Source organism: Symphalangus syndactylus, chromosome 8 (genome assembly GCF_028878055.3).
Source record: "Symphalangus syndactylus isolate Jambi chromosome 8, NHGRI_mSymSyn1-v2.1_pri, whole genome shotgun sequence".
Taxonomy (NCBI): domain Eukaryota; kingdom Metazoa; phylum Chordata; class Mammalia; order Primates; family Hylobatidae; genus Symphalangus; species Symphalangus syndactylus.
The window spans coordinates 132,276,465-132,303,007 of NC_072430.2; the positions used below are offsets into that span (position 1 = coordinate 132,276,465).

Genomic DNA, 26,543 nt, shown 5'->3' on the forward strand with positions numbered 1-26,543 from the left:
TCTACTAAAAATACAAAAATTAGCCAGGCATGATGGCACGTGCCTTTAATCCCAGCTACTTGGGAGGCTGAGGCACAAGAATCGCTTGAACCCAGGAGGTGGAGGTTGCGGTGAGCTGAGATCACGCCACTGCACTCCAGCCGGGGCAATGGAGCGAGACTCTGTCTCAAAAAAATAAAATAATAAAGAAACTCCTAGATATAAAGGCAAGTTTAAGGGGGTAAGACCAGTTCAGAGATGGAGCAAGTCCTGCTGTGGACTGTCTTTGGGATGGGATGCGTTGTGCACAAAGAATTATAATCCTAGGCAAAGTGTGGTATTTGCCATGGTATCCCTATCAGAGGTGGGAAGCTAGTTCCCCTGAAACTATCTACAGTGGCTTCAGAGAACTGAATCTTGTGGCTTCTTGTTCTCTGTGGACTTTTCATTACATGCTCCCTCTCTCACTCTTGGTCTGTTTAGGGCAGTGCCAGAGACAGTTTCAGGCTGAAGCTTGTGCAGTTGCATGGCAGAGGCCATGGCCCTCAGGGCGAAGGTCAACCTGCATGTCTGTACGGTAAGTTTCCTCATCCCTGGGTCCCAAGCCTCTAGTTTCTCAGATGGACTTAATACTGAAAAAAGAAAAAAAGATGAGTCAGAATTTAAAGAAGATATTTCTGTAGTTCAATTGTGCCCAACAAATTGTTTTCATTTTTCAATCTACTAGTATTCTTACTTGGTTTGCAAATCCCTATAAGCCCTGCCTGTAAATTCCCCTACAGTAAGGGATAGTTGACTACATTTGTGCTAATTATTCAGACTGCCTAAACCAAGACTCCAATTCACAACTGGATTACAGGGAGGTACCTACAGCCACTCCTCTGCGGAGGTGAGATGCAGACAGGTGCCCCGGTGCACTGCATTGTAAGTTTTGCGTATCTCTCCCAGATGAGCCCCAGCGTGGTATGTTTAGCCCCTGCCACAGGTTCACCTCCCTGTCCTCCCCTGACTGAGACCCAGTAACATTCAGATGCACTGATGGACACCCCTGCACCTCTTGCTCGTATATTCCACCCTGACACCCGTCAGCGAGCCCGTGGATGCTCTCTTCCTGTCTGCCTGGCTGAGACCACTCCCCCGGCGCTGCCTCCCATGTGACCTCCTCTTGGCATGCAGTGACTCCATCTCTTTAGGACCTGTGATTGGAATACACTGCTTTCCTGAACCTCTCCTTTGTCTCTTCTTTTTATTTATTTTTTTAATTTTTGAGATGGAGTCTCTCTCTGTCACCTAGGCTGGAGCGCAGTGGCACGATCTCGGCTCACTGCAACTTCCACCTCATGGGTTTAAGCAATTCTCCTGTCTCAGCTTCCCGAGTTGTTGGGACTACAGGCACATGCCACCATGCCCAGCTAATTTTTGTATATTTTTTTTAGTAGAGTTGGGGTTTCACCACATTGGTCAGGCTGGCCTTGAACTCCTGACCTCAGGTAATCCACCCACCTCGGCCTCGAAAAGTGCTACGATTACAAGCATGAGCCACCGTGTCCAGCCTTCTTTGCCTCTTCTTGTGGCCGTGCCTGATGGACCATCTGACTATCTCATAATATATGTACATATATACACACACACAACACAAACCCCACACCAGGCCACCTGGGTTTTTTCACAAATCTGTGTCAACATGAGTAATGACACCCAGCAAATCCTGGCAGGCAACCATGTCTTCTATTTACGCTGACTGGAAACAAACTCACATTTTCAGCGAGTGGGACAGGAGGAGCAAGTGCCTAAGAAGTGTTGGGTCTTGGTGGCTGGAAAAACCACATGTCCCAGAATTCTGCCTATTGGGTTGGTCAACATTACTGTGTGGGAAAAGCGACTTGAGGGGTCCTCCCTCAGTGAGGAAAAGCGGATGCCCCTTGTCTTAGCATAAGATGGATGAACTGGTGCTTCTCTCCTGACCCCGCTCTTCCAGCTGAGAACCATCACAAGGGAGGGGGCAGTTCTACGGGTGAAGCCTGGGAGGGAAGAATGAGTGAGAAGGTGGGGCCCCAGAGGTAAATCCTAAAGGCTGAGAGTAACTAAGGGGCTTTGGGTAGCCTGAGGGTACTAGAGTCTTAGGGCTCTTGGAGCTGGAAAGGGAACAGAGACAGAGCCAGATGAGTGCCCAAAGCCACCTTGTCAACTTAGACTTCAGAGGGCTCATCTCGCACCTGCCTCCAAACCCTCTCTTCTGAATTTCAAGGTGGAAGGAAAACTGTCTTTCTGTGACAGCGTCTTCCCCTCTTTGGAAATCTTATTTGACATGGTTATTTGACTCATGTTCCCTTTGGTTATAACATTCATTTGGTCAGTTCAACCTGTTTAAGTTTCTATCCAGAGCCAAACTCTGCTTAGAGTAACAAGGAAACATCGTAAGTGGCCCTCGTGGGGCTGGTGCAAGAACCAGCTTCTCCTGGAGACACACCCAAGGAGCTTGGCTTCCCTCGGCCCCTGCCCCACTGCTCACCCAAGCTGGGATTCCCCACTCTCTGTCTCGTTTCCTTCTCACTTTGCTGCTAAACCAGCCACAATAAATCAAGAATCTGGAGTCTGCAAAGAAAAGGATCGGGGAATCTCTATGAAAAATTAGCAAAAGGGGTGTTCGGGGACATTTTTTATTGTGCATGGGGACACTCTCAGTAGGGTGTATGATTATTTTGATTCTAATACTGATATCCTCACATTACAACTGAAAGCTAATTTTGTAGTTTGAAGTGGTTGATACCACAGACTTCCATGACACCTGACATGACACCCAAGAGCCAAATTTCGTCATTGCCCAAAAGCGAGCAGGCTCCTGAATGATCATATGACCATTTGGAGTCTGAACAGGTATTTATGAGTCCAGACTTCCATTTCTAAGACTCTATCGAGAGAGAGATTTGGGGAACGTTTTGGTTTATGATAAGTGTCAGGCTGAGGATGTGCCCCCAAGTCCCTTCCTTCTTTACAAACCCACAATGGATTAATCAGCTATGAATCTATGTGTCTGTTGTAAAGAATTCATCTAGTTTTTTATTCTTTGATTTATCTTTTGGGATAAAACTCATTTTTCCCCATGGACAGACAGTTTAGAGACTGGAAAGAACAAAAGAGATAGCTCTTTGAGAATGATTGAGTATAATTTATTAAGATAAGTGTTGCTTTGTGTATACAAATACACCCAGGCAGCGGTAAAAACAGCACAGAAATGAAGGCAATCTTAGAGGCATTTCAAGAAGGTCTATCTTCACTCCATTTTGTCGAGGTCATGACTTGAGTTGTAATCAACATAGAAGGCTGCGTGGTTGTTACTTTTGTTGGTGATGATTAAATGCAGGCAGAGTCACAAAAAACTATAGAAATGTGCAATACTCACGGGCAGGTGACAGGTTCAGGTCATGCTTGTGTCCTATTAGTCAGTGGCAGGCAGAAGCGGAAAGCTTACCTACAGCTGTTACCTGCAGCAGTTTCCAGAGGCTGGGCGCCCTGCCTAGCAGCAGCATTGCTTCTGGCAGCAGCACTTCTGCTGGCAACAGCCCTTCCCACAGCCACATGAGCCACAGGTGCGGCGGCAACAGCAGATCACCGGTGTGCTGCAACAGCCCCCACAGCAGCCGCGGCAGCAGGGGCAGCAGCTGGAGCAGCAGCCCACCCGGTAGCACCTGCAGGTGGTGCAGCTGCCACAGCCACCACCACAGCCACCACCACAACCACCACCATAGCCACAGCGGCGGCCACGACAGCCACCACAACTTCCACAACCACAGCAGCCCATGGTGTCAGTAGAGAGGATGCAGATGAAGTGAGGAGAGAGGACTCAGGAGAAGTGAGGAGGTCTGATGCCTCCTCCTGCTGGGGGAGGCCCTTATATACCAACTCTGGAGACAGGAGAGGGAAGGCACATGACCACTTCCTTGTTGTCATTTGACTTGATGTACGTGGAAGAATCTCTCCATCTCATATTGACTTTCCTTTCAAACATCTTTGTCTTCACTACATTTTCAGTTTTGTTAATTTTTTTCATAAAACTGTATTCCAGTATAAGTTAAAAAGGCCTAAAAGTTCTAGGGAAGCATTCTGGGAGCTGAGGTGTGGTGAGGCTGTCCTTAGTAATGACAGCCTTCTCCTTCCTAAGCTGCCCTGGGAATATGTGCCATGTGCATAGGTCCATGAGTTGTTAGCGGGGCTTACAAACCCCACACAGCACCAAGCAGTCCCTGCACCAAACAATCTGAGAGCTTCTCAGCGATAGGTACAGTGTTATTGAAGGCACAGTCCGTGACTTCAAAGGGCTTGCAATAGTAAGTAACACTGCAAGCTGGGAGGTGTAAATGGCAACAGATTCAAAGGTCACTGCCAAAGTCAGATGCCATCATCCCATTTATTGACCAGTGAAAGCACTGGGGCTGCTCCCTCCCTCCTCATTTGAAGCACATCATTGTGATTTGTCTTCTGCACACCATGTCTTAATGATTATTTCAAAAGCAGAAATCAATCCTCTTAGGAGTCTGCATTTTGGTGATGTAATTCTTGGTCTGGTTCACTGTAAACTCCACCTCCCGGTTTCAAGCGATTCTCCTGCCTCAGCCTCCGGAGTAGCTGGGATTACAGGCATGTACCACCATGCCTGGCTGATTTTTGTATTTTTAGTAGAGACAGAGTTTCATCATGTTGGCCAGGCGGGTCTCGAACTCCTGAGTTCAAGCAATCCTCCTGCCTCGGCCTCCCAAAGTGCTGGGATTACAGGCATGAGGCACTGCGCCCGGCCAGGAATTCATTTTTGTCCTTGATTAGGTGATGTCAATTGATGGCTGAGAGAAACAAGTCTGTGCTAAATAGCCTGGCCTGGTCTCCCTAGAGAGCAGGCTGTTGGGCTATTTAGAGAGCGCAGGGTGGGAACATCGAGGGACGCATGGTCCAGAGGTCAGAGAAGCTTGCTGAGCTGAATGAAGGCCCAGCATGGGGAGGAAAGGAGTTCATGGCTCCAAGGAGAAGCCTGTGGCTGTGGATCATGGTGGAGTGTGAGTTTGTGACAAACAAGGAGCCTGTAAAAAAGGCAAGAAAAATATGAGTTTAAGCAGGGTCTTCTCCATGCATGCTGAGGTAGAGGCTTCTGGCGATCAGTCAGTGCTCAGCAGACAGCAGTCAGCATCTCTGCTGCAGACGAGATTATCCTCCAACTCATTTTGTAACAGGCTTGCAGCCCAAAGCCTGTTTTCCCAGCTTGGTAAAATTTTTCTTCAGAAATTTGAGCAACAGAAAGTGCTGCCACGTCCCTATGGCTGATTAGAGTTGTTTATTAATGACCCCAAGCTGTCTCTGTGGTATTTGGACTAAACAGAGCATTTTCAACTTGTCAGGGAGTTGCTTGAACTAGGGGTTGCGGGGACAGTGGACCTAGAGATACGTGAATAGGTTTGAAGTTATTAATGAGGCAGAAGCAACAGAATTTGGTGAAAGACTAGAAATGGAACTAAGAGAAAAGAAAGATTCAAAGATAATTTCTAACATGGATTCGTATCTTGATGGATACGGAGCAGTGGAGGAAAAATGCAGTTTTATTTTGGTGGATAGTTGGTGATCAGGCAGGGAGAATTATGACTTGAGTCTGGAGCATGTGACATTGGAGGTGTCCCTGAAACTCCAAGGGGAGAAGATGGAATGGAGAGTGGCTATTGATGGATTTTGTAGTCTGCAGGAGAGTCTGAGCTGGAGGCACCCCGTGGAGAAACTAACCAGGGAATAGGCATGTGGAAGTCTACAACGTGGGTGTGAATGTGAGCACTCTGGGAGGCAGGACAGAGTGTGAAGGGAAGGGAGTGTTGCTTCAAGGCTTATCATAGACAACTGTGAGGGGAAACAAAACAAAAAAAAGAGTCTTTTACTATAAAGATCCCTTCAGAAATATAGTTGGCAAGTGACCATTTTTGCAAAAACGATGTGTTTTATTTGGATGCTCTTATTTACTCTTTTGCATCTCGGGAGTTTCCATGAAAGCAGGGTGATTTCCTGGAGAGACGCCATGGCAGAGAGATGGAAAAGCAGCTGGCAGCAACCTTGGGTTCCAGCTTAACCCGAAGTCTCAAGGATTCAAGTGGTTTCTGAGAAAATGAAGATCCTCTCCTACATGTTAGCATCTCTTGGCTTGCTTTTAATCTGGTTTTAACAGAGACAAGTGAAAATTAGCAAATGTTTTGGGTCAAATATAGTCCATAAGGATGTAAACAAGGAATAGTCCTAGATAACCTTATCATGGAAACTGCAGTAGCAACAACAAGGAAATGACCACTGGTCATGCGTCCTGGGTCATTCCCTCTTCCTTTTCCCAAGATGGTACCTAAGGGCCTCCCCCAGCAGAAGGAGGCAGCAGACCTCCTCACCTCTCCTGAGTCGTCTCTGCTCACTTCACCTGAGTCCTCTCTACTGACACCATGGGTTGCTGTGGTTGTGGAAGTTGTGGTGGCTGCGGTGGTGGCTGTGGTGGTGGCTGCGGTGGTGGCTGTGGTGGTGGCTGTGGCAGCTGCACCACCTGCAGATGCTACCGGGTGGGCTGCTGCTCCAGCTGCTGCCCCTGCTGCCGCGGCTGCTGTGGGGGCTGCTGCAGCACACCCGTGATCTGCTGCTGCCGCCGCACCTGCAGCTCGTGTGGCTGTGGCTGTGGGAAGGGCTGTTGCCAGCAGCAGTGCTGCTGCCAGAAGCAATGCTGCTGCTAGGCGGGCCCCTGGCCTCTGGGCAGGGGCTGCAGGTATCTGTCCTGTAGGTAAGACTTCCATCCTTCCCGTCTTGTCTGGTCTCCCTGTCCTCTATGGTCTTGAACTCTGTTGCTGTTTTTCTTTGGTGTTTCATGTCTTTCCGTCTGAAAAGCTTCCAAACTAATAGGAACCATCTCATGGAAAAATATGAGAACAGCGCAGCAGCTGTGAAACTGTCCAGGTCACTGACCTCAGGGAAATGAAATCACAACTCCTCGTGTTTGGTCTGAGGGACATGCTCATGGCTATGCAGCTCTGCCTTAGTTCCACTTTTCCCGTTGGCATGCGATGTTTCTTTTGTTTCTTTGCTTTTGTGTTCTTAGTTATCACATAACATTGTCCGAATTTCCTAATAAACTAAGTGCCCATAAAAAGTTCTCTTTTTGCCTTTCTTCCATTTGATCACACTGAATTCTGGTTTGTCTTTTCAGAAACTGGAGAGATATTTTATCTTTTTTATCTTGGAACAAAGCCTTTGAAATGCTTGTGCCCTGGCTCATCCCTGTAATCCCATCACTTTGGGAGGCAAAGGCAGGAGAGTCCAGGGGTTCAAGACCAATCTGGGCAACATGGTGAGACCCCAGTCTCTACAAAAAATACAAAAATTAGCCAGGTGTGATGGTGCGTGTCTGTAGTCTCAGCTACTCGGGAGGCTGGGGCAGGAGGATCACTTGAGCCTAGGAGGTTGAGGCTTCAGTGAGCCGAGATCACGCCACTGCACTCTAGTCTGGGTGACCCAGCAAGACCCTGACACACACACACACACACACACACACACACACTGAACAATAACCCAAAAAAAAAAGGAAAAAAGATGAAAAACACTTGCTATGGCAGCGATGCAGCAAAGGATCGTGTAAGAAGCTGCGGCCGGGTCTCTGGGGACCAGCCCTGCCCAGTGACACATCATGTTGCCTCAGAACACGCCTGCAGTGTGTCTTCCTCCCTGGAGATCCAGGGTCCCTGTTTTTGTTTTTGTTTTTTTTTTGAGATAGAGTCTCACTCTCTTCCTCAGGCTGGAGTGTAGTGGCGCGATCTTGGCTCACTGCAACCTCTGCCTCCTGGGTTCAAGTGATTATCCTGCCTCAGCCTCCCGAGTAGCTGGGACTATAGGCATGAGCCACCACGCCCAGCTGATTTTTGTATTTTTAGTAGAGACAAGGTTTCGCCATGTTGGCCAGACTGGTCTCGAACTACTGACCTCAAGTAATTCACCTGCCTCAGCCTCCCAAGGTGCTGGGATTATAGGCGTGAGCCACAGGACCTGGCCTGCGGCCCCTGTTTTATTGATGTAAGATGACACAGCCCTTCAGTGACAGACCCACATGCCAAGCTCAGGCGTTCCAGTCAAGAACAAATATGGGATTTAATGGTGGGTAAACTCAGCTGGGTTTCCCTGAGTTTTTTCATTCATATGTTTCATATTCTTCTTTCTTCTTCCTCCCATTCTCCTGTGTGTGAGGTTTTCTTCTTTTCCTTTTTTTCCATACACTGGAACATTTCGTGGAAGACATTTGAAATGTTTTATTTATTTATTTATTTATTTTGAGACAGAGTCTTGCTCTGTCACTCAGGCTGGAGTGCAATGGCGTGATCTCAGCTCACTGCAACCTCCACCTCCCAGGGTCAAGCGATTCTCCTGCCTCAGCCTCCTGAGTAGCTGGGATTACAGGCGCCTGCCCCTGTACCTGGCTAATATTTGTTGAAACATTTTAAAACCAAATACATTCGATTGTGGAAAAATTCTCCCAGTGACACCGTCTTCTCTACTACCTTTAGTAAAAGTAAGAAATGAAAGCAGGGCCTAATAAAAGAAAGCCCGTGGGAAGGGGGTTTTCTTTTTTTTGTTTGTTTTTTTTTGAGACAGAGTCTCGCTCTGTCGCCCAGGCTGGAGTGCAGTGGCGCGATCTCGGCTCACTGCAAGCTCCGCCTCCCGGGTTCACGCCATTCTCCTGCCTCAGCCTCTCCAAGTAGCTGGGACTACAGGCGCCCGCCACCACGCCCGGCTAATTTTTTGTATTTTTAGTAGAGACAGGGTTTCACCGTGGTCTCGATCTCCTGACCTCGTGATCCGCCCGCCTCGGCCTCCCAAAGTGCTGGGATTACAAGCGTGAGCCACCGCGCCCGGCCGGCGGGAAGGGGGTTTTCAAACATCTTTGAAGGAGGAAGTCTTTTCTTCAACGTTCCAGTTTTACAAAGAGCATGTTGCTCTTTCCTTTCCCTTCCTTTTTTCTTGTTGATTATTTTCTCCAGCTTCCACACATTTTCTGACTGTCAAGATTCTACGGTCCTGTTCGCTGTAGAGACTTTAGGCTAAGGAGATTTGGGATCAAGATGGTTTCACGTTTTCACACATTGATGTGGCCTCTGTTCAAAACAGGAAAAAGAAAGTTTTTTTGTGTGTTATATACACAGGATAGATATGTGTATATAGCATATAAAAATAAAATAACAACATAGCTGAACTAAAAACCAAGACATCTATCTCTGTGGATCACAGACTGAAAATGTAAAATGCAGGGCTGGAGCTGTGGGCTTGCTGGGTTCTGGGTCACAGGCATGATGTGCGTAGGATACAAGAGAGGCCAAATACCCCATGAGAATGGGGGATCAGAGCCAGTCTCACTTTTGAAGATAGGTGTCAGAGTGGGGCCCCCTTTATCTTGGAATAAACGTGCTGTCCTTGCTGCCCGGGGCTGTGGATTCTGAACTGCTAACCCCTTACACCAGGTGTCCCCAAACACAAGGCCACAGACCAGGACTCACAGCAGGAGGTGAGTGGTGGGCAAGTGAGTGAAGCTTCATCTGTATTTACAGCCACTCCCCATCATTCACATTACCACCCAAGTTCTGCCTCCTGTCAGATCAGCAGCCACAGCATTAGCTTCTCCTAGGAGCACAAACCCTATTGTGAACTCCACATGCGAGGGATCTAGGTTGTACATACCTTATGAGAATCCAATGCCTGTTGATCGGTCACTGTCTCTCATCACTCCCAGATGGGACCATCTATTTGCAGGAAAACAAGCTCAGGGCTCCCACTGATTCTACAATATGGTGAGTTGTACAATTATTTCTTATATATTACATTGTAATAATAATAGAAATAAAATGCACAATAAGTGTAATGTGCTTGAATCACCCTGAAACCATCTCCCCACTTCCCATGGAAAAATTGTCTTCCACAAAACCAGTCCCCGATGCCAAAAAGTTAGGGACCACTGCCTTAGAGAGACTGGAGGATACAGACACAGTCTTTTTTTTTGAGACAGAATCTCACTCTGTCACCCAGGCTGGAGTGCAGTGGTGGGATCTCAGCTCACTGCAACCTCTGCTTCTCGAGTTCAAGCGATTCTCCTGTCTCAGCTTCCTGAGTAGCTGGGATTACAGGTGCCTGCTACCACACCTGGCTAACTTTTTTTTTTTTTTTTTTGTATTTTTAGTAGAGACGGGGTTTCACCATGTTGAACAGGCTGGTCTCAAACTCCTGATCTCTGGTCATCTGCCTGCCTCGGCCTCCCAAAGTGTTGGAATTACAAACATGAGCCAACACGCCCAGCCCAGACACACAGTCTTTAGATAACAGATTGACCTAAATCCTCAGCAGGCTTGAGAATAATCTATTATTATCCCCATTAGCACTACGGGATGGGGCCTGGGGATGGGACAGGAAAAGACAACTGCAAAACTGCTAGACAGGTAGAGGCAGGCGGTGCTGGGTCGGGGTGTGTGTGTGATTGGGATGAGGAGAGAAAGTGAGAGCTATGGAAAAAAAAACACCTTGCTCTGAAAATTATGACACTGACGGACTTCATCTGCCCTGCATAGCTTCCTGAGCCCGGCTTCTTGATCATGATGACTCTCAGGCTTCTGATGCCCCTCACTGCCTACCTGTAAGTAATCAACCTGCTTCATGTCATTCATTGTGTGTGTGGGTGTGAGCCTCCCTGGACTCAGACAAATGGGTAATCAGTGCACAGTGAATCTGCTCCCCAAAACTGACACAGCAGGCAGGGTCCAGTCTGACAGAATCATGGCTTATTTGTGAAGCAGGGGGCAAAACCCCCCAGTACCTGGTTGAAGGTGGAGATGTCAGCCTGGGGGCACAAGAGCTGGACGGTACTGCTGGACATGTTATGGGTCAGGAGGGGTTATATGTGGGACTTCTGGATGTGAGTGAGCTGGACATGGACTGAGGCTGCCAGGAAGGAACGTGGAAACGAGATTGTGGCGCACGGCCCCCTGATTGTTGGGCACTGATGCGATCATTCATTCCTGGGGCTGGAGAGCTCAGGAAGAGAATGCTCAGATGGACCCTGAGGCACCTGAGAAGGATGTGGAAAGAGGTACTCAGGTCTTGAGGCATCTGAGCAGGAACCAACCATGCAATGCAGGCTGCCACAGAAGAGGAGACTCTCTAGCTAAAGGACAGGTATGGAGATGGTTCAGAGACGCCTTATGCAGCCTGGTTGATGTGTTTGTTTGATAAAAGGACATTGCAGACCCAATGTCTCGGGCTGAATGGTGTGGTTAGATTGAGGCCAAGGTCTCTGGGTCTCCACTGGAGGTCAATGGCGCTATACTCCAGTAGATACAGAAAGGGAAAGAAGGGGAATTCAGACTTTTCTGGGGTTCTTGGATACTGGAATCCATATGGCAATATTTCCAGGACCCCTTAGGGGAAAAATTAACCTGGTGACATTGGGAGGTTTGAGGACAAACATGGTGAACTGTGGTGCTTATCTGCTTCCAGGTGGGGCCCTCAGGCCATTTTGGGTGCTGGTGATCGTGGTTCCTACCACTTCGTGTATTATAAGCACTACCATAGGCTGCTTGTGGCACAGACCGTCACTGTGGCCTGAGGGGGTGTGGTCCCCTACAGCTAAGAATCTGAGCTGTAATAGTGGAACATACCCACTGCTGCTGGCTACCTAAGCTCCCAAGCCTGATGGGTTATTCAACAAAAGCAGTACTACAAACTAAGTGAAAAAAAGTACATTACTTGTTTAAATCTACATCAGTCGGCGTTCAACCTGAGATACAGAACAAAGAGGAGATATAAATAAAGAAATTAATTTTAAAAAGTTGGCTTCCATGGTGATGGAGGATGGCAAGGCAGTCCAAAATTCACAGGACAGGCCATCAGAATGGGTGGGCTAGGACTCACAGGCACAGGCTGAAGCTCCTGAACACAGACAGAATCTCCCTTTTCAGAGGATCCTCAGCACTGCTGGTAAGGCCTTTCCCCTGATTGAATCAGGTCTACCCAGATTACTGAATCAGGTCCTCTAGGATTGTATTTAAAATCAACTGATTACGGACTTTAATCACATCTGTAAAACACTAGCATGACCGAGGTTAGTGCTCTTAGATGGTCCCACTCTTTTGGTTTTCATGTTGTTTTGGGGGTGGACTTGAATGTGTTGAAACAGTATTTTGGGTTTCATTTGCTCACTGAGGCCGTGTAGATGGTTTGTTTCAATCTGTTCCATTAAATAATTTGATTGTACCCAGTTCACTGGCCGATGGATGTGGTTTTGATGGGGCCCATGATGGCCCAGTCTTTCATGGCACCCAGTTTCATCAGTTATCAACTCATGGCCCCAACCATTTACCCTTCCCCCCATGGGTTAATTTGAATCCTGTATCATATAATTTAATAATATTTATTAATTTAATATTTAATAAATATTTCAGTTTGTATTTTTAAAAATAAGGACCCAGAAAGTAGAAATAAAGATGCAGAAAGACTGTATTACAAGGTAAGAAGAGATGCAAATTTAAATATGATCATCATGGCAGGCCTCATTGAAAAGGAGACATTTGAACAAAGACTTAAAGGAAGTGAGTCACAGAGCAAGCCATGTGGATATCTGGGGGAAAAGAGCATTCCAGGGAAAGGAAGCTAAAGTCCAAAGATGGTTTCTGAAATACTTAAAGACTCTCAAGGAGCCCAGTGTAGCTGAACTGAGTGAGAGGAAGAATAGCAGAAAATGAGACCAGACAGGTAAAGGAGAGAGCAGGAATATCAGGTGGGATTTGCAGGTTATCCTCAGGCCTGTGGTTTTTCACTGTGTGTAAACTGGAAAGCCATTGGAAAGTTCAGCGCAGAAAAGTGACATGATCTCATGTATATTGTATAAAGAGCTCTGACTGCTATTTTGAGGCTAGGTTGAGGAGGGCAAAGGATTAAAGCAGAGATGAGTTAGAATGTCTTGCAATAATCCATGTGGAAGAGATAGTGACAACTCAGAACAGAGTGGTAGCCATGGAGGTGGTGAGAAGCAACTATCTCCTAAAATTACTTTGAAAATAAAGAAAAGAATATTTTCTGACACGTTATATCTGAGATGAGAGAGAATAGGAGGAGTCAAAAATAACTTCAAGGTTTTGGGCCTAAGCAACTTGAAAGATGGGGAAAAACTGTAGATAGCACCGTTTTGAGCAAGATGAGGATTCCATCTGGAGCATGCTGAATTGCAGGTGTCTACCGGACATCCCGATGGAAATGCTGAGTGGTAGGCAGCTGGATACAGTGGTCTGAAGTTCAGGGGGAGAAGTCAAGGTCAGAGATTGCATGAAACCATCAAAGACTGTATAGAGAAAAGAGTTTGTAAGCACTTAATCTTAGGAGCTCCAGGGTTAAAAGCCTCTGAAAAAAGAGGAGAGGCCAGCAAAGGAGACAGAAAGGAGCATCCAGTGAAGAAAGAGTAAAATTAAGAATGTATGGTGCCCTGGAAGCAAGTATGGAACTGTTTCAAGGAGGAGAGAGTGATAATGGTGACAATGCTACCAAAGGATGAAGCGAGATGCGTGAAGTGAGGCGAGCACTGACGAATGACTGCTGGATCGATACTGGTGATCTGGACAGGAATGGTTTTGGTGAAGTATTGAAGATGAAAGATGGATATGAATAGGTTTAAGAAAAAGTGTAAGGAGAGGAATTAGACAGGAAGTAGACAACACTTCCATAAATTTTTGCCTTAAAGGGAAGCAAAGAAATGACTTAATCTCACAAACATAATGTTAAGCAAAACAATCTATATAAGAATGACCAACTATATTCATATAAAATATTTTTATATATGTGTATGTGTATAAACACATATACATATACATACATTTTAGAGACAGGGTCTTGCTGTGTTGCCCAGGCTGCGTGAACTCTATAGCAAACTGTGCATGTGAGAGATCTAGGTTGCACACTCCTTATGACAACCATAGCTCATTGCAGCCTTGAACTCCTAGGCTCAAGTGATCCTCCTGTCTCAGCCTCCCAACTAGCTAGGACTATAGTGGTGGTGATGAAGTGGTCTTCCCTAGGTACAGGCAGTAAGGAGGAGAATTACCTGTAGAGAATTTAAAAACAATAGTAAAACTGGTGAAGGGCCTGTCTGCATTTTATTGTTGCCATGTACCAGCAGTTCTAAAATAATGATGGTGATAAAGTATGCTCCCCACCAGGTGGGCTGCTACCCCTCCTGGCTTGGCATGCCACCCTGGCAGTGTCTAATTAATAACGTTTACCTTCTCCAGAACAGTACAAAAATCTTTGGTTTTGAACATTCTTCTAATTTATTATTGTCCAGGATGTTAGTCTTATGTTTTTCAAAACTCTTTAAGATATAAAACGTTACTATTGTTTGACATGGCCAGTGTTGAGATTTACTCATGTGTTTTCTGTTTCACACTCCCTCTTGCATCATATGCCTTCCTTTTGGGGTAATTTTCCTTCTTCCTTGAGTGCATCCTTTAGAAATTGCTTTTGGAAGGGTCTGTTACACTCTTACAGAGTGAGTGTGTCTCACTCACTCCATTTCTCTTTGTCTGAAAATGGCTTTATTTTATTCTCATTTTTTGAAATGTTTTTCTCTTTGTATACAACCCTAAGCTGGCAATTATTTTCCCTAGCACTTTGATGGCATTATTCCATGATCTTTCTGGCTTCCCTTGTGTGCCATTGAGAAGTCATTTGTCAATCTAATTATCATTTTTCTGTAGGCGATGCTCTTTTCATTTTTCTGACTGTTTATAAGATTTCTTTTTCTTTGGTATTCTGCAGTTTCACTGCGGTGTGTTTAGATTTGAATTTCTTTTCATTTACTCTTTTGGAGAGCTGTTAGGCTTCCTAAATCTAATTGATGCCTTTCGTCTCGTCTGCAAAATTCTCCATGGATATTTCTTTGTCTGTCTCTCACTTCTATCTTATTATCTCCCCAAGGAACTTCAAATAGACGTTTGTGAAACTTTCTCACTCTAATCTCCATGTGTGTTAATATTTTTCACTTTCAGCTCTGTGCTATACTCTAAATGAGTTCTTACAGTTTAATATTTTCTTCTTTATTGCTCTTAACTTCTACATAGCTCTTAACTTGTTTATTAAGCTTCTATTCTTGACTACAGTAATGCATCCTTAATAACAGGGATATTTCTTGAGAAACGCATTGCCAGGTGATTTTGTCATTGTGCAAACATCACGTAGTATACTTATACAAACCTAGATGGCATAGCATACTACATACTTAGGCTAAATGGCATAGCCTATTGTTCCTACGCTGTAAACTTGTACAGCATGTTACTGTGCTGAATGCTGTAGACAATTGTAACACAATGGTAAGCATTTGTGTATCTAAATGTATTTACACATAGAAAAGATACAGTAAAAATACACATAAGAGATAAAATATGGTACACCCATATAGGGCACTTACATGAATGGAGCTTCAGGGCTGGAAGTTGCTCTTTCAGGGTCTTGATCTATCACCCAGGTTGGAGTGCAGTGGTGTGATCTCGACCCACTGCAACCTCCACCTCCCAGGTTCAAGTGATTCTCCCTGCCTCAGCCTCCGAGTAGCTGGGATTACAGGCACCTGCCACCATGGCCGGCTAAGTTTTGTATTATTTTTTTTAGTAGTGACAGGGTTTCACCACGTTGGCCACGGTGGTCTCAAACTCCTGACCTCGGGTGATCTGCCCACCTTGGCCTCCGAAAGCGTTGGGATTAGAGGCGTGAGCCACCGCGCCCGGCCATTTATTATAATTATCAAATATTATATACTGTACGTAATTGCATGTGCTAGACTTTTATAAGACTTGCAGTGCAGTAGGTTTGTTTACACCGGCATCACCACAGACTCATGAGTAATGCTTTGTGATGCAACATCACAATGGCTACGACGTCACTGGGTGATAGGGATTTTTCAGTTCCACTACAATCTTATGGGACCACTGTCCTATATGCCAGGGCTTCTCAACCTCCAGTCCAAGGGCCTGTACCAGGCTCCATGGCCTGTTAGGAACCAAGCCACCAGCAGGAGGTGAGTGGCGGTTGTGCAAGAGAAGCTTCATCTGTATTTACAGCCACTCCCCATTGCTCACATTACTGCCTGAGCTCTGCTTCCTGTCAGATCAGTGACGGCATGAAATTCTCATAGGAGCGGGAACCCTGTTGTGACCTGTGCGTGTGAGGGATCTAGGTTGTGCACTCCTTATGAGAATCTAATGCCTTATGATCTGTCACTGTCTCCCAGGAAAACAAACTCAGGGCTCCCACCGATTCTACATTATGGTGAGTTGTATAATTACTTCATTATATATTACAATGCAATAATAATAGAAATAAAATGTACAAAAATATAATGCACTTGAAACCATCCTGAAACCATTCCCCCGCCCTGGTTTGTGGAAAAATTGTCTTCCACAAAACCAGTCCCTGGTGTCAAAAAGGGTGGGGACTGCTGATATACATGGTCCATCATTAACCAAAACATAGTTACGCTTCCCATGACTGTAGTTCTATTTTTACCCCAATTCATGATTATTTTGTTCTATTCTTACGATGTTCTATTTATGTATCTTATTCTATTCTTATGATGTTATTTTCCTCCGTGTATAAGCGTATTAAGCATTTTATTTTATATTCTAATACTGATAATTCTTCTATGTCAAATCTTTGTTAGTCTGATTTCACTATCTATTACTTCAGTTGGCTTGTTCATGAAACTTTATATCCTTGTATGATTCTGAATTTTTAAAAATCATAATCTCCTATTTGATGGAATTTTATTTGTGGCAATATTTTGATTCTTGTATTGAGGTACATTCTTTCAGAAATCATTTGCCTTTGTTACATATAGGTGCCTGGAGACATTGCCAATCAGGACCACTTTAAACTAAATTTTCAGCTTAAAAAAAAATTTAGCCTGTAGGAATAGGACTCCAGAATTATGTGAGTACTGGTTTATAAAGGCAAATGCTGAGGGTATATTCTCCAGACTCCACCCAGATTAGTCTTCTTCATTAGGGATTTTCCCCCTGTCATTTTGTATTTTGTTCTGATTCACCATTCACTGAGGATGTGGACCTTTGGGGTTGCCACTGAAACCACAACTCTAGGTTCTGGGGGAACCAGCAGATGCCTTGAGCAACCGCAGGGTCAATGCTTCCTTAGCTATCTGGCTTCCTGTTCTTGCTTTGGCATCTGAGGATTTTTCTTAGTTTCTTACCAGTTCAGCCATTTATTTTTTTAAAATTAAATTTATATCCATGAAATCCAAGGGTTTTGTGGTGTAAAGATTTTTCTGATATCCAGTCTGTTGTTGCCTAATGAAAGTAAGCCTTTCTTACTTTAATATTTTTTAAAAAGTCTGTTGCCTTTAACAAATAAGCTTTCCTTAATAAAAAAAATTTAAAAACATTTACTGAAATTTGTTTAACTTTCAAACAACCCTAAAGTCCCCATCTTAGTCCATTTTCTATTGACTGAGAATACCTGAGACTAAAACATTTGTTTAAAAAAAGAAGCTTATTTAGCTCACAGTTCTGGAAGCTGGGAAGTCCAAGATCAGGTGGCAGCATCTGGCTGGCTTTTGGCGAGGGCTTTGCTTTGTGCTGTCATAACATGGTGGAGAAGGAAGGGGAAGCGCATGTGTAGAGACCAAACATGAGAGGCAGCCTTGCTTATAACAATTCACTCAAGTGGTAACTAATCTATTCCCAAGTGGGCAAGAGCTTACTTTCAGGAGAAAGGCATTGATCCCTCTTGAATGACCTAATCACCTCTTAAAGACAACACTTCTCAACACTGCCACATTAGGGACCAAGCCTCAGCATGAGATTTGGTGTTGTATTCCAGCCATGGCCCCCCTTCTCCTTTAAGCTCAACCCCTCAATCCCATTCCCCCTAAGGTAATTGCATGGAGACCATCTCCATTAGGATAGAAAAGTAAGAAAACAAGGCAATGTCTAAATGATCAGGACCCAAACTCACTGAAAATCCTTTTGAGGAGTTTATTTTGTTTGAAAATGAAAATGTGGGCAACGTACGGTGGCTCATGCCTATAATTACAGCACTTTGGGAGGCCAAGGTGGGTGTATCACCTGAGGTCAGGAGTTCGAGACCAGTCTGGCCAACATGGCGAAACCCTGCCTCTACTACAAATACAAAAATTAGCCGGGTGTGGTTGCGTGTGCCTGTAATCCCAGCTACTCGGGAGGCGGAGGTGGCAGTGAGCCAAGATTGCACGCCAGCCTAGGCGACAAAGCAAGACTGTTTCAAAAAAGTAAAGAAAAGAAAGAAAATCTAGCCTTTGACTTCAGCTGTCCTTTGAGTTAAGACACCAAAAAATAGTTTCTGAAATAGTGGAACCTAAGCCTGATGGGCCACACACATCCTGCATTTGAGTCCATAAGTATGAAGTGAGAACACTCATCTGGGCTATCTAGACTGTCAAATAGCACATACTCCACACACACTGAAAAATATCCATTTTGATATATGTGAGCCTATTCCAAATCCAGACAAATCCCCGTTTCATGCACTTAAAATAATATCATCACTGTGACGTTTCGGGAGGTAATCTTTCTACGCAGAGTGCCCCTCTCCTTACTAATCCCTTTGGGGATGCAACTAAAATTCCATTTTCATGATTCTAACTTTTATTTAATTAAAGGTAGATTAAAGTACCAGTTATGCTAGCTGGTTAATCTAATGGAGGGTGCAATCAGAGGCCATCAGCTGGTCCCAGAGTGGCTGAGTGCAACGGCTGCCGGCTGTGAGCACTGGGCAGGGTCATTGTGTATTTCCCAGTGAGGAAAATGAAGGCAGAGAAGCACAGCAGCTGCGGTTTCTGTGATATCAAAGGGGCACTTGGCGCCACTGGCCTTTCCCTTTTCTTTTTTGTGTGTACTCCCCAAACTTGGTGATAAGAGTTGCTTTTCATGTCTTAAGCCTCAAGACCATCCAGGGAGGAGGAGGGTGAAGGCAAAGAAATTAGCGAATGACGGAGGAGTCTTACTGTCAACTCCCTTGATCAAGAAGAAATGGGTGCTAACTCATTCTGTTTCTCATTCCAAAAGTTATCGCCGCAAATTAGGGGGTGAAAGTGGGGAAGTGGGGGATGATGAGAGGGATGAAGAGGTCTGGTAACAGGTAACCAAGAAGTGGGTGTTCTGATGCAAATCTTGTGGGGTGTTTTTACTTCATTTACCTAATTAAAGGCTTATTTTAAAAAATTAACCTTATTTGAGATGTTGTATGGTTATTTACCCACCCCCTCCAAATCCCTCTTATATTCCAACTTGTGAATTTCATCTATTTTTGGAAACAAGATTCTGCCAGAAAATCATTTTATATCATTAGTCAACCACAGTATATTCTTATGCCTTCAGTAAAGACAATTATATCTACCACTCTCTCCATAACCGGCTTGGTGATTATTACTAAATTACTCTTCAGCTTTTTCTAGTTGAGATAAAAATGCTTCTTTTAGCTTTTCTCATGGGCCTCTTCCCCTAATCTTTCAGTCATCTTCAAAGATGTGTCTTGAAACCTCTTTTTAAGATCTTCATAAATCCATTAAGACCTTGGAAACTCCAAAAATAGCTTATGTTGTGATAGCAGTTTGAGAGATGCTGGGAAAATGAAGGAATCGCTTCTGGAAGTCTTGATACATCCTACTCTTTGCTGAATCTCTGTGTCAGAGAAAAATGCTGATTCAGTTTGTATTTTCTACTTTTTAGATTCCAATTTTAAAAATGGCATTTGGCATCCTATTAGTGGAATATCATGAGCGCAGACAGAGTCAATGATGAATGGACATTTATGATTGAAATTTGGGAGTTACTAATCAATGCACTTCCATATTACTGGCTCTTAAAACCTTAATGAAAGCATATTTAAATAGATTCCTACCAAAAACCAATTTTTAAGAAGCACAGTTTTCAAGACCAGCCATTCATAATAACATCTTTTTTTCTTTGTATATAGGAATAGGGTGTGTCTTCTGTTATGCCTTTGAGCTGTATGTTTTTGCTCAGCCTGCTCTGTACCTGAGTAAACTGATCTCTTCTTTAGCAACCGAGCTTTAAAATAGATTTCCATGGAAGAACCGAATTGAAAGTTGTTCCAGCATTGAGGATGTCAGCAGAGACTGGCAGAGAAGATATGATAGCAATACAAAGCTTTTAAAGGAGTGACTTAAATGTATTCCTCTTGGTCAAGAAGGTAAAAGGATTCGGAAACACTGAAGTATCAGGGGATACAAAAGGTAAAGCTTGAATGTTTCTGCCAAATTTTAGATTTGTTTTCAGCTTTTAATGCCTGTGTGACCCCCTGCCTTTTGAAGAAAGAGCAAAAGGTGTTGATTTGCCAAAAAAAAAAGACACAAATTTTAAATTAGGTTACACAAAATAGTGGCAGAAAGGAGAATAGAAGGATTAATGGGTCATTTTTATTTCTAGTCCTATTTTACCTAATTCAGTTATAGGAATTCATTAATTTCAACTTAGGATATAATGGATTTGTCGAAAAGTAAAGGAAATATCTGGAGCTGATTAATGTAAAAGTCTTTAGAAAAGGTAAGTGCCTTCTAACCATGTTGATTAATGTAAATATATGTTATTTTTTCAATTAGGAAGAGAGAGAGAGATGTTTGTTTATTGACAACACTAAAAGCCAGGAATAGTGTGGTTTGGAGGCCAGCACTTGACCTGTGTACGAACTCATGCAGTAAGTCCTATATTCTCCATTTTATTCGTAAGAAAACTGAGACATTAAGAAAATATTACATCTTTAGGGTTTACTTTAAAATAATCTAGAAGCAGGGGTGAGAAATTTCATTGGGAGTGGGGTACAGATGAAACAAGATTGGCCATAAATTGACACTTGTTAAAGTTGAGTAAGGAGAAAATGAGGTTTCATTATACTATTTTTTCAAAATGTTGTATGTATTTGAAATTTTCCAAAATGAAAAGTTTTTAACATGTCACTATAAACATCACGATTCAAAACCAGATTTTGCTGATTTCAAGCTTGTTCTCTCGCTAACATATGATACACAGAATAATTTCTGAAAAACTGAAGAGGAATTTGCCAACCAGATAGTAAATTAGGAATTTAAATTTTATTTTAGAAAGTAATGCTTGCATGTCAAATAGCCTCAAACAAGCATATTGTATTGAACAAGTGTGTAGTACTGAATCTACATAAATCTTAGTGTTAAGATTTATTAAATGGAAGCAATCCTTTCCTCTGTTGAACAAGTGTGACTACAAAACAGATTTTTTAAAAATGTCCTGGCATTACTTCATTTAATTTTGTATTCTGAAATGATTTCTTTTTGCCTTTTTGCTTTTAAAGAAGATAGCTTCTAAATATTTTGTAGGAATTCTTATCTATTTATAGATAGGTAAGAATGACGATTTTGTCCATGAGACAAAGTAGATTTACAGAATTTAGGAACTAAGCTTTAATAAGATTGAACTTTAGCTAGGGCAAGGAAAAACCTTTAGCTGTAGCTAATGAGAACCACTTCCACTGGAATGACTTTATGGCTTTAATTTTACGCAGTTCTTTCATTCCTTCACCTGTTCAGTGAAAAGGTCACCTGTTTAATGAAAAGGTGTCTTAAGAAATAGAACCTTAACTACACCCTATTTCTATTTCTCAATATAAAATTATTCTATTGAAGACATCATGCTGAAGGAAAGAAACCAGAAACAAAAGGCCATATAAAAAGTAATTCCATTGATATGGCATTCTATAATGACAAACTATATGGATAGAAAAACCAAACAGTGGTTGCCAGGGACAAGGGGTAGGGAGAGGGGATTGGTGGCAGAGAAACACAAGGGCACTGTTTGGGCTGATGGAACTCTATTTTATCTTCATTGTGGTGGTGATCACACAGCTGTACATTTGCCCAAATTCATAGAACTGTACATAAAAAGTGTGAACTTACTGCATGTATATTATTTATCAGTAACTCTGATTTTTAAAAGTATAAAGATAAATAGATATAGATACATAGTTTTGAAAATATGCCTCTTTGTTCATGAAAGCACAGTGGCCCATGCACTTACCTGAATGTCAACAGGAAGCCCCAGTCCTTGGTTGTCAACCACAGTCATAATCATGATGGGTTGAATCATCAAGGCAATGAAGAGATTAATTCCAAATGCCAGGGCATAGTCTTCCATGCTCAGATTAACTCCAATCTGAAATCTGTCATTGTACAAATGGAAAGAGTTTTAAAAGGATGCACACATGTGCATTCAAATACAAAACAGTGAATTGTGTTCTTCTCAAGGCTTTGCTCTGCTGAGGAAGCCCAGGTTTCTATTGACAGTTTCTTTCTAAAAGCTCTTTTAGCAGAGATAGTCTGAAGAAATAGACAAATGGGATGGTGCAATGTATTTTAACATGCCATGGGATGGGATATAGTATGCTAAGAATTTAAAACTAGTTATTCTAAAATTAAACCAAATTTTCAAAATACTCTGCAACTAGAAAACATTCAACATTATTTGAGATAAATATGGCTTAACAAGTCACTTTTAAAATTAGACATATCAGGCCGGTCACAGTGGCTCACGCCTGTAATCCCAGCACTTTGGGAGGCTGAGGCAGGTGGATCACTTGAGGTCAGGAGTTTGAAACCAGCCTGGCCAACATGGTGAAACCTTGTCTCTACCAAAAAATACAAAAATTGGCTGGGTGTGGTAGTGCATGCCTGTAGTCCCAGCTACTCAGGAGGCTAAGGCAGGGGAATCCCTTGAATCTGGGAAGCGAAGGTTGCAGTGAGCCGAGATCGTGCCACTGCACTCCAGCCTGGGAGACAGAGGGAGATTCTGTTTCAAAAAAATAAAATAAAATAAAATAAAACAAAAAATTAAGCTTATCAATAAGTGAAAACAGGTCAGCATGATGAATTTTTCACTTATTTAAAGATTTAATCACTGGATTGTTGATTGTCTGAGTTAGCAATTTCAGGGTCTAATTAGTAAATATTTCTCTGTAAAATCCACAAATTATTTCCTTTCATAGTTCATTCAATCTGGTAATTAATTCATTTTAAATAATTGTACTGGGATGTTAAATTTAGTCAGTCAAAACTGACATATATAGTTAAAATTCTTCTATGCAATTTAGCTAAAACATTTGTAATGTGAATCTATTTACAAAATGAACCAAATGAAAATGTTAACTATTTTTATGTCCCTTCCAAAATTCTTTACATAAAAAAACAAATACAAGCATTTGAAAACTATGTGATTCAATGAAAGGCATTATTTCCATGCAAGATACTACCAACTAAACATAGCAAAACCCACAAATGACCTTAGGTCCCACACAGTGAATATGACAGGTGGTCCAAATGGGACTTGTAATTTCAGGTCTTTCTTGTTCAGCTAACAATTTTTCCCTTGAACAAATGTGGAACTACACTGATGCTTTTAAAACTTAGATGAAATCAAATGGCAGATTTCCTTTTAGTATGCAAATTATTTCATGTTGGAATCTTGATTTAATCTGTTCAGATGCCTAAGCAGCTTGACAGTGATTTATCTGGTTTTGGATAAGACCTCTACATGTGATGGATTAGAAAAATCACAGTTCTGATGGTGGGCTCAGAGTGGCTTTGAATCCTAAGATTTTTAGTCCAAAGCCCCAAATTATTTCCAAGATACCTGAAATTACATGTAATCAAACTATCTAAAATCTTATCTTGAAGCTCTGGCTGGGTTATTTCACAGTGGCCTCCACTTGGTCACTGTGGAGACATTGAGCTACCACGCAGAGAACATTGCCTAGGACTAGCCAGTTCTTAGAAAAGTAATTGTTGTATTTATGTTCTTCCATTGGGCATTTGGCAGTAAGTACAGATGAGCCTCTGGGGGATTGTCTGTAATTTAAAAAACAGAACTACCTTGAAGTTTTATTCATTCATTTATATATTGTGTATTACGGAAGTATGAGATTAGCATTTCCCAATTTACTCTATAACTTAAAGGAAAGTAATAGGAACATATGCTAAAGCATAAAAAAATTAGGTTGTGCCTGTATAACAATGAAATTGTTAAATTAAAAAAATTTCAGGCTGGGCTCGGTGGCTCATGCCTGTAATCCCAGCACTTTGGGAGGCCGAGGTGGGCAGATCACAAGGTCAAGAGATCAAGATCATTCTGGCCAACATGGTGAAACCCCTTCTCTACTAAAAATGTAAAAATTAGCCAGGCGTGGTGGCACGTGCCTGTAGTCCCACCTACTTGGGAGGCTGAGGCAGGAGAATCGCTTGAACCCGGGAGGCGGAGGTTGCAGTGAGCCGAGATCATGCCACTGCATTCCAGCCTGGCGACAGAGAGAGACTCCACCACAAAAAAAAACAAAAAAACAAACAAAAATTCAATAGCTCAAAGTTTTATTTTCATATTGTATGTATTTATGTTGTGTTTTGGAGGAAATACTAACCAAGTGCCTACATAAAGCGAGAACTAGAGGAAACACCAGGGGCATAACAGGGAACAAGCTAGACAATGAGAGCACCCACGGAGCTTGCACTCCATCAGGGAATAAATTAGGACCAGATAACTGCTTTGATTAATTTTTAATTAAATTGATCAGTTTTTATGTCATGAAAAAAATGCAAAGTAAATATCTTTTTATATAATAACCACAAATTAGGCCAGGCACAGTGGCTCACACATGTAATCCCAGCAATTAAGAAGGCAGAGGCGGGAGGATCACTTGAGGTCAGGCGTTTGAGAAGAGCCTGATCAACATGGCGAAACCAACATAGTGAAACCCCATCTCTACTAAAAATACAAAATTAGCCAGGCATGGTGGTGCATGCCTGTAATCCCAGCTACTCAGGAGGCAGAGGCACAAGAATCACTTGAACCCGGGAGGTGGAGGTTGCGGTGAGCTGAAATCACACCACTGCACTCCAGCCCGGACGATGAAGCTAGACTCTAAAAAAAAAAAAGAAATCACAAATTATTTTATGTAAACTTCTGTCACATAATGATTGAAATCATGGATGGTCAACAGTCTTAGAATTTCTTCTAAACCTGAATACTAACTCTTTGCATGAGACAAATTTATTCTACACTTGCTAAATTTATAAGTTGCCTAGAAGTTGGAGCAGTAATTAGATGTAAATGAACTTACAGAGATTGAATTCGCGTATGTAGAAAATGATATTTTGTCAGTATGTTGAGTTAGATATGTAAATGATCATTTTATTTAGTGCCAAAGTTCACACATCTATTTGGTCAAGTTCCCTTGGTTTCTCTACTGCGTATGTCTCCAGACACTAAAATACTAGGTTTATTCAATTCTTGCCCAGTAATTAATTTTAAAAATGTAACCCAAATTAATTATGTCTGAAATAATTTTTCTCTTCACTGAACTTACTGACCATCCGACTGAATTGACAAATTAGATAAAAGATGATTGTGCAGGCCTTTGGTGGAAATCTCTGAACATATTCTCTGAGAAAACCCTAACAGTCAGATAACGAGTCTCATTTTATGGCCTCTTAGAATCTCAGGATTCTCACTATTCATGTGGCTTAACCTTTCACCGCTTTCATGTCCATAACAAAACATTCTGAGCATTTCTTAATTCATCAAAAGGTTTTGTTTTTTTCTAAATATCTCACATCCTGACAGTTAATTATTAATATTTTTCTAGTTTCCCAATTTGTTTCCTCAGTAGAATGATGTTAACTTGCATCCATCAGTAGAATGAGATTAACATGCAATAGAAACGCAATATGGCTGTGAACCAATATGTTCTGAAATATTCAAGAATAATATACATTTATCTTTTAACAACATGGAAGTTATAGTCATAAATAGTAAAAATAACTGAAAAATCATTATTATCATTTTTACTAACTTTCAGGTTCTCCTTCCTAAGTATAGCCATTGACCATGAAACGAAACTGATTTAGGTTTGGCTAGAATTATTTTTTCCTAATCAAGATATTGCTAAGTGAAATCAAAATATTTAGAATGAATATTGGGGGAAGATAGAGATTTACTTCCTGTTACAGTAAGAAAATAACAAGGTAAGCTAAAAATCATATTTTTCCATAAAGAAAAAATAGGCATAAACTGCTGAAAATCAAATAAAAACAGAAAATCTAAAAGCAATTGCAGGCTGGGTGCAGTAGCTCACGCCTGTAATCCCAACACTTTGGGGGGTGGGATCACCTGAGGAGGGTGGGATTACCTGAGGTCAGGAGTTCGAGACCAGCCTGGCCAACATGGTGAAACCCCATCTCTACTAAAAATACAAAAAGTAGCCGGGTGTGGTGTCTCACACCTGTAGTCCCAGCTACTTGGGAGGCTGAGAGAGGAGAATCGTTTGAGCCTGGGAGGTGGAGCTTGCAGTGAGCCGAGATCGTGCCACTGCACTCCAGCCTGGGCAACAGAGTGAGACTGGGTCTCAAAAAAATAAATAAATAGGCCAGGCGTGGTGGCTCACTCCTGTAATCCCAG

The 26,543-nt window shown here is 42.6% G+C and overlaps 2 protein-coding genes and 1 pseudogene across 2 annotated transcripts; 1 reads left to right on the forward strand and 2 right to left on the reverse strand.

The window, feature by feature from the left end:
• Positions 1-381: 381 nt before the first annotated feature.
• LOC129487268 (folate transporter-like protein C2orf83) lies at positions 382-22,235 on the reverse strand (annotated as a pseudogene).
• LOC129487269 (small cysteine and glycine repeat-containing protein 1-like) lies at positions 3,446-3,781 on the reverse strand. The gene has a single exon (XM_055287867.2). It carries the CDS (start codon positions 3,779-3,781, stop codon positions 3,497-3,499), a length of 285 nt encoding a protein of 94 aa, XP_055143842.1. The 3' UTR covers positions 3,446-3,496.
• Positions 6,437-6,770, forward strand: LOC129487270 (small cysteine and glycine repeat-containing protein 9). The gene has a single exon (XM_055287868.2). The coding sequence runs from the start codon at positions 6,438-6,440 to the stop codon at positions 6,717-6,719; it is 282 nt and encodes a 93-aa protein (XP_055143843.1). The 5' UTR covers position 6,437; the 3' UTR covers positions 6,720-6,770.
• Positions 22,236-26,543: the final 4,308 nt, after the last annotated feature.

What these genes read in the sequence shown, in the direction of transcription:
- LOC129487269 (XM_055287867.2), bottom strand. Translation starts at nt 3,781, where the DNA reads ATGGGCTGCTGTGGTTGTGGAAGTTGTGGTGGCTGTCGTGGCCGCCGC.
- LOC129487270 (XM_055287868.2), top strand. Translation starts at nt 6,438, where the DNA reads ATGGGTTGCTGTGGTTGTGGAAGTTGTGGTGGCTGCGGTGGTGGCTGT.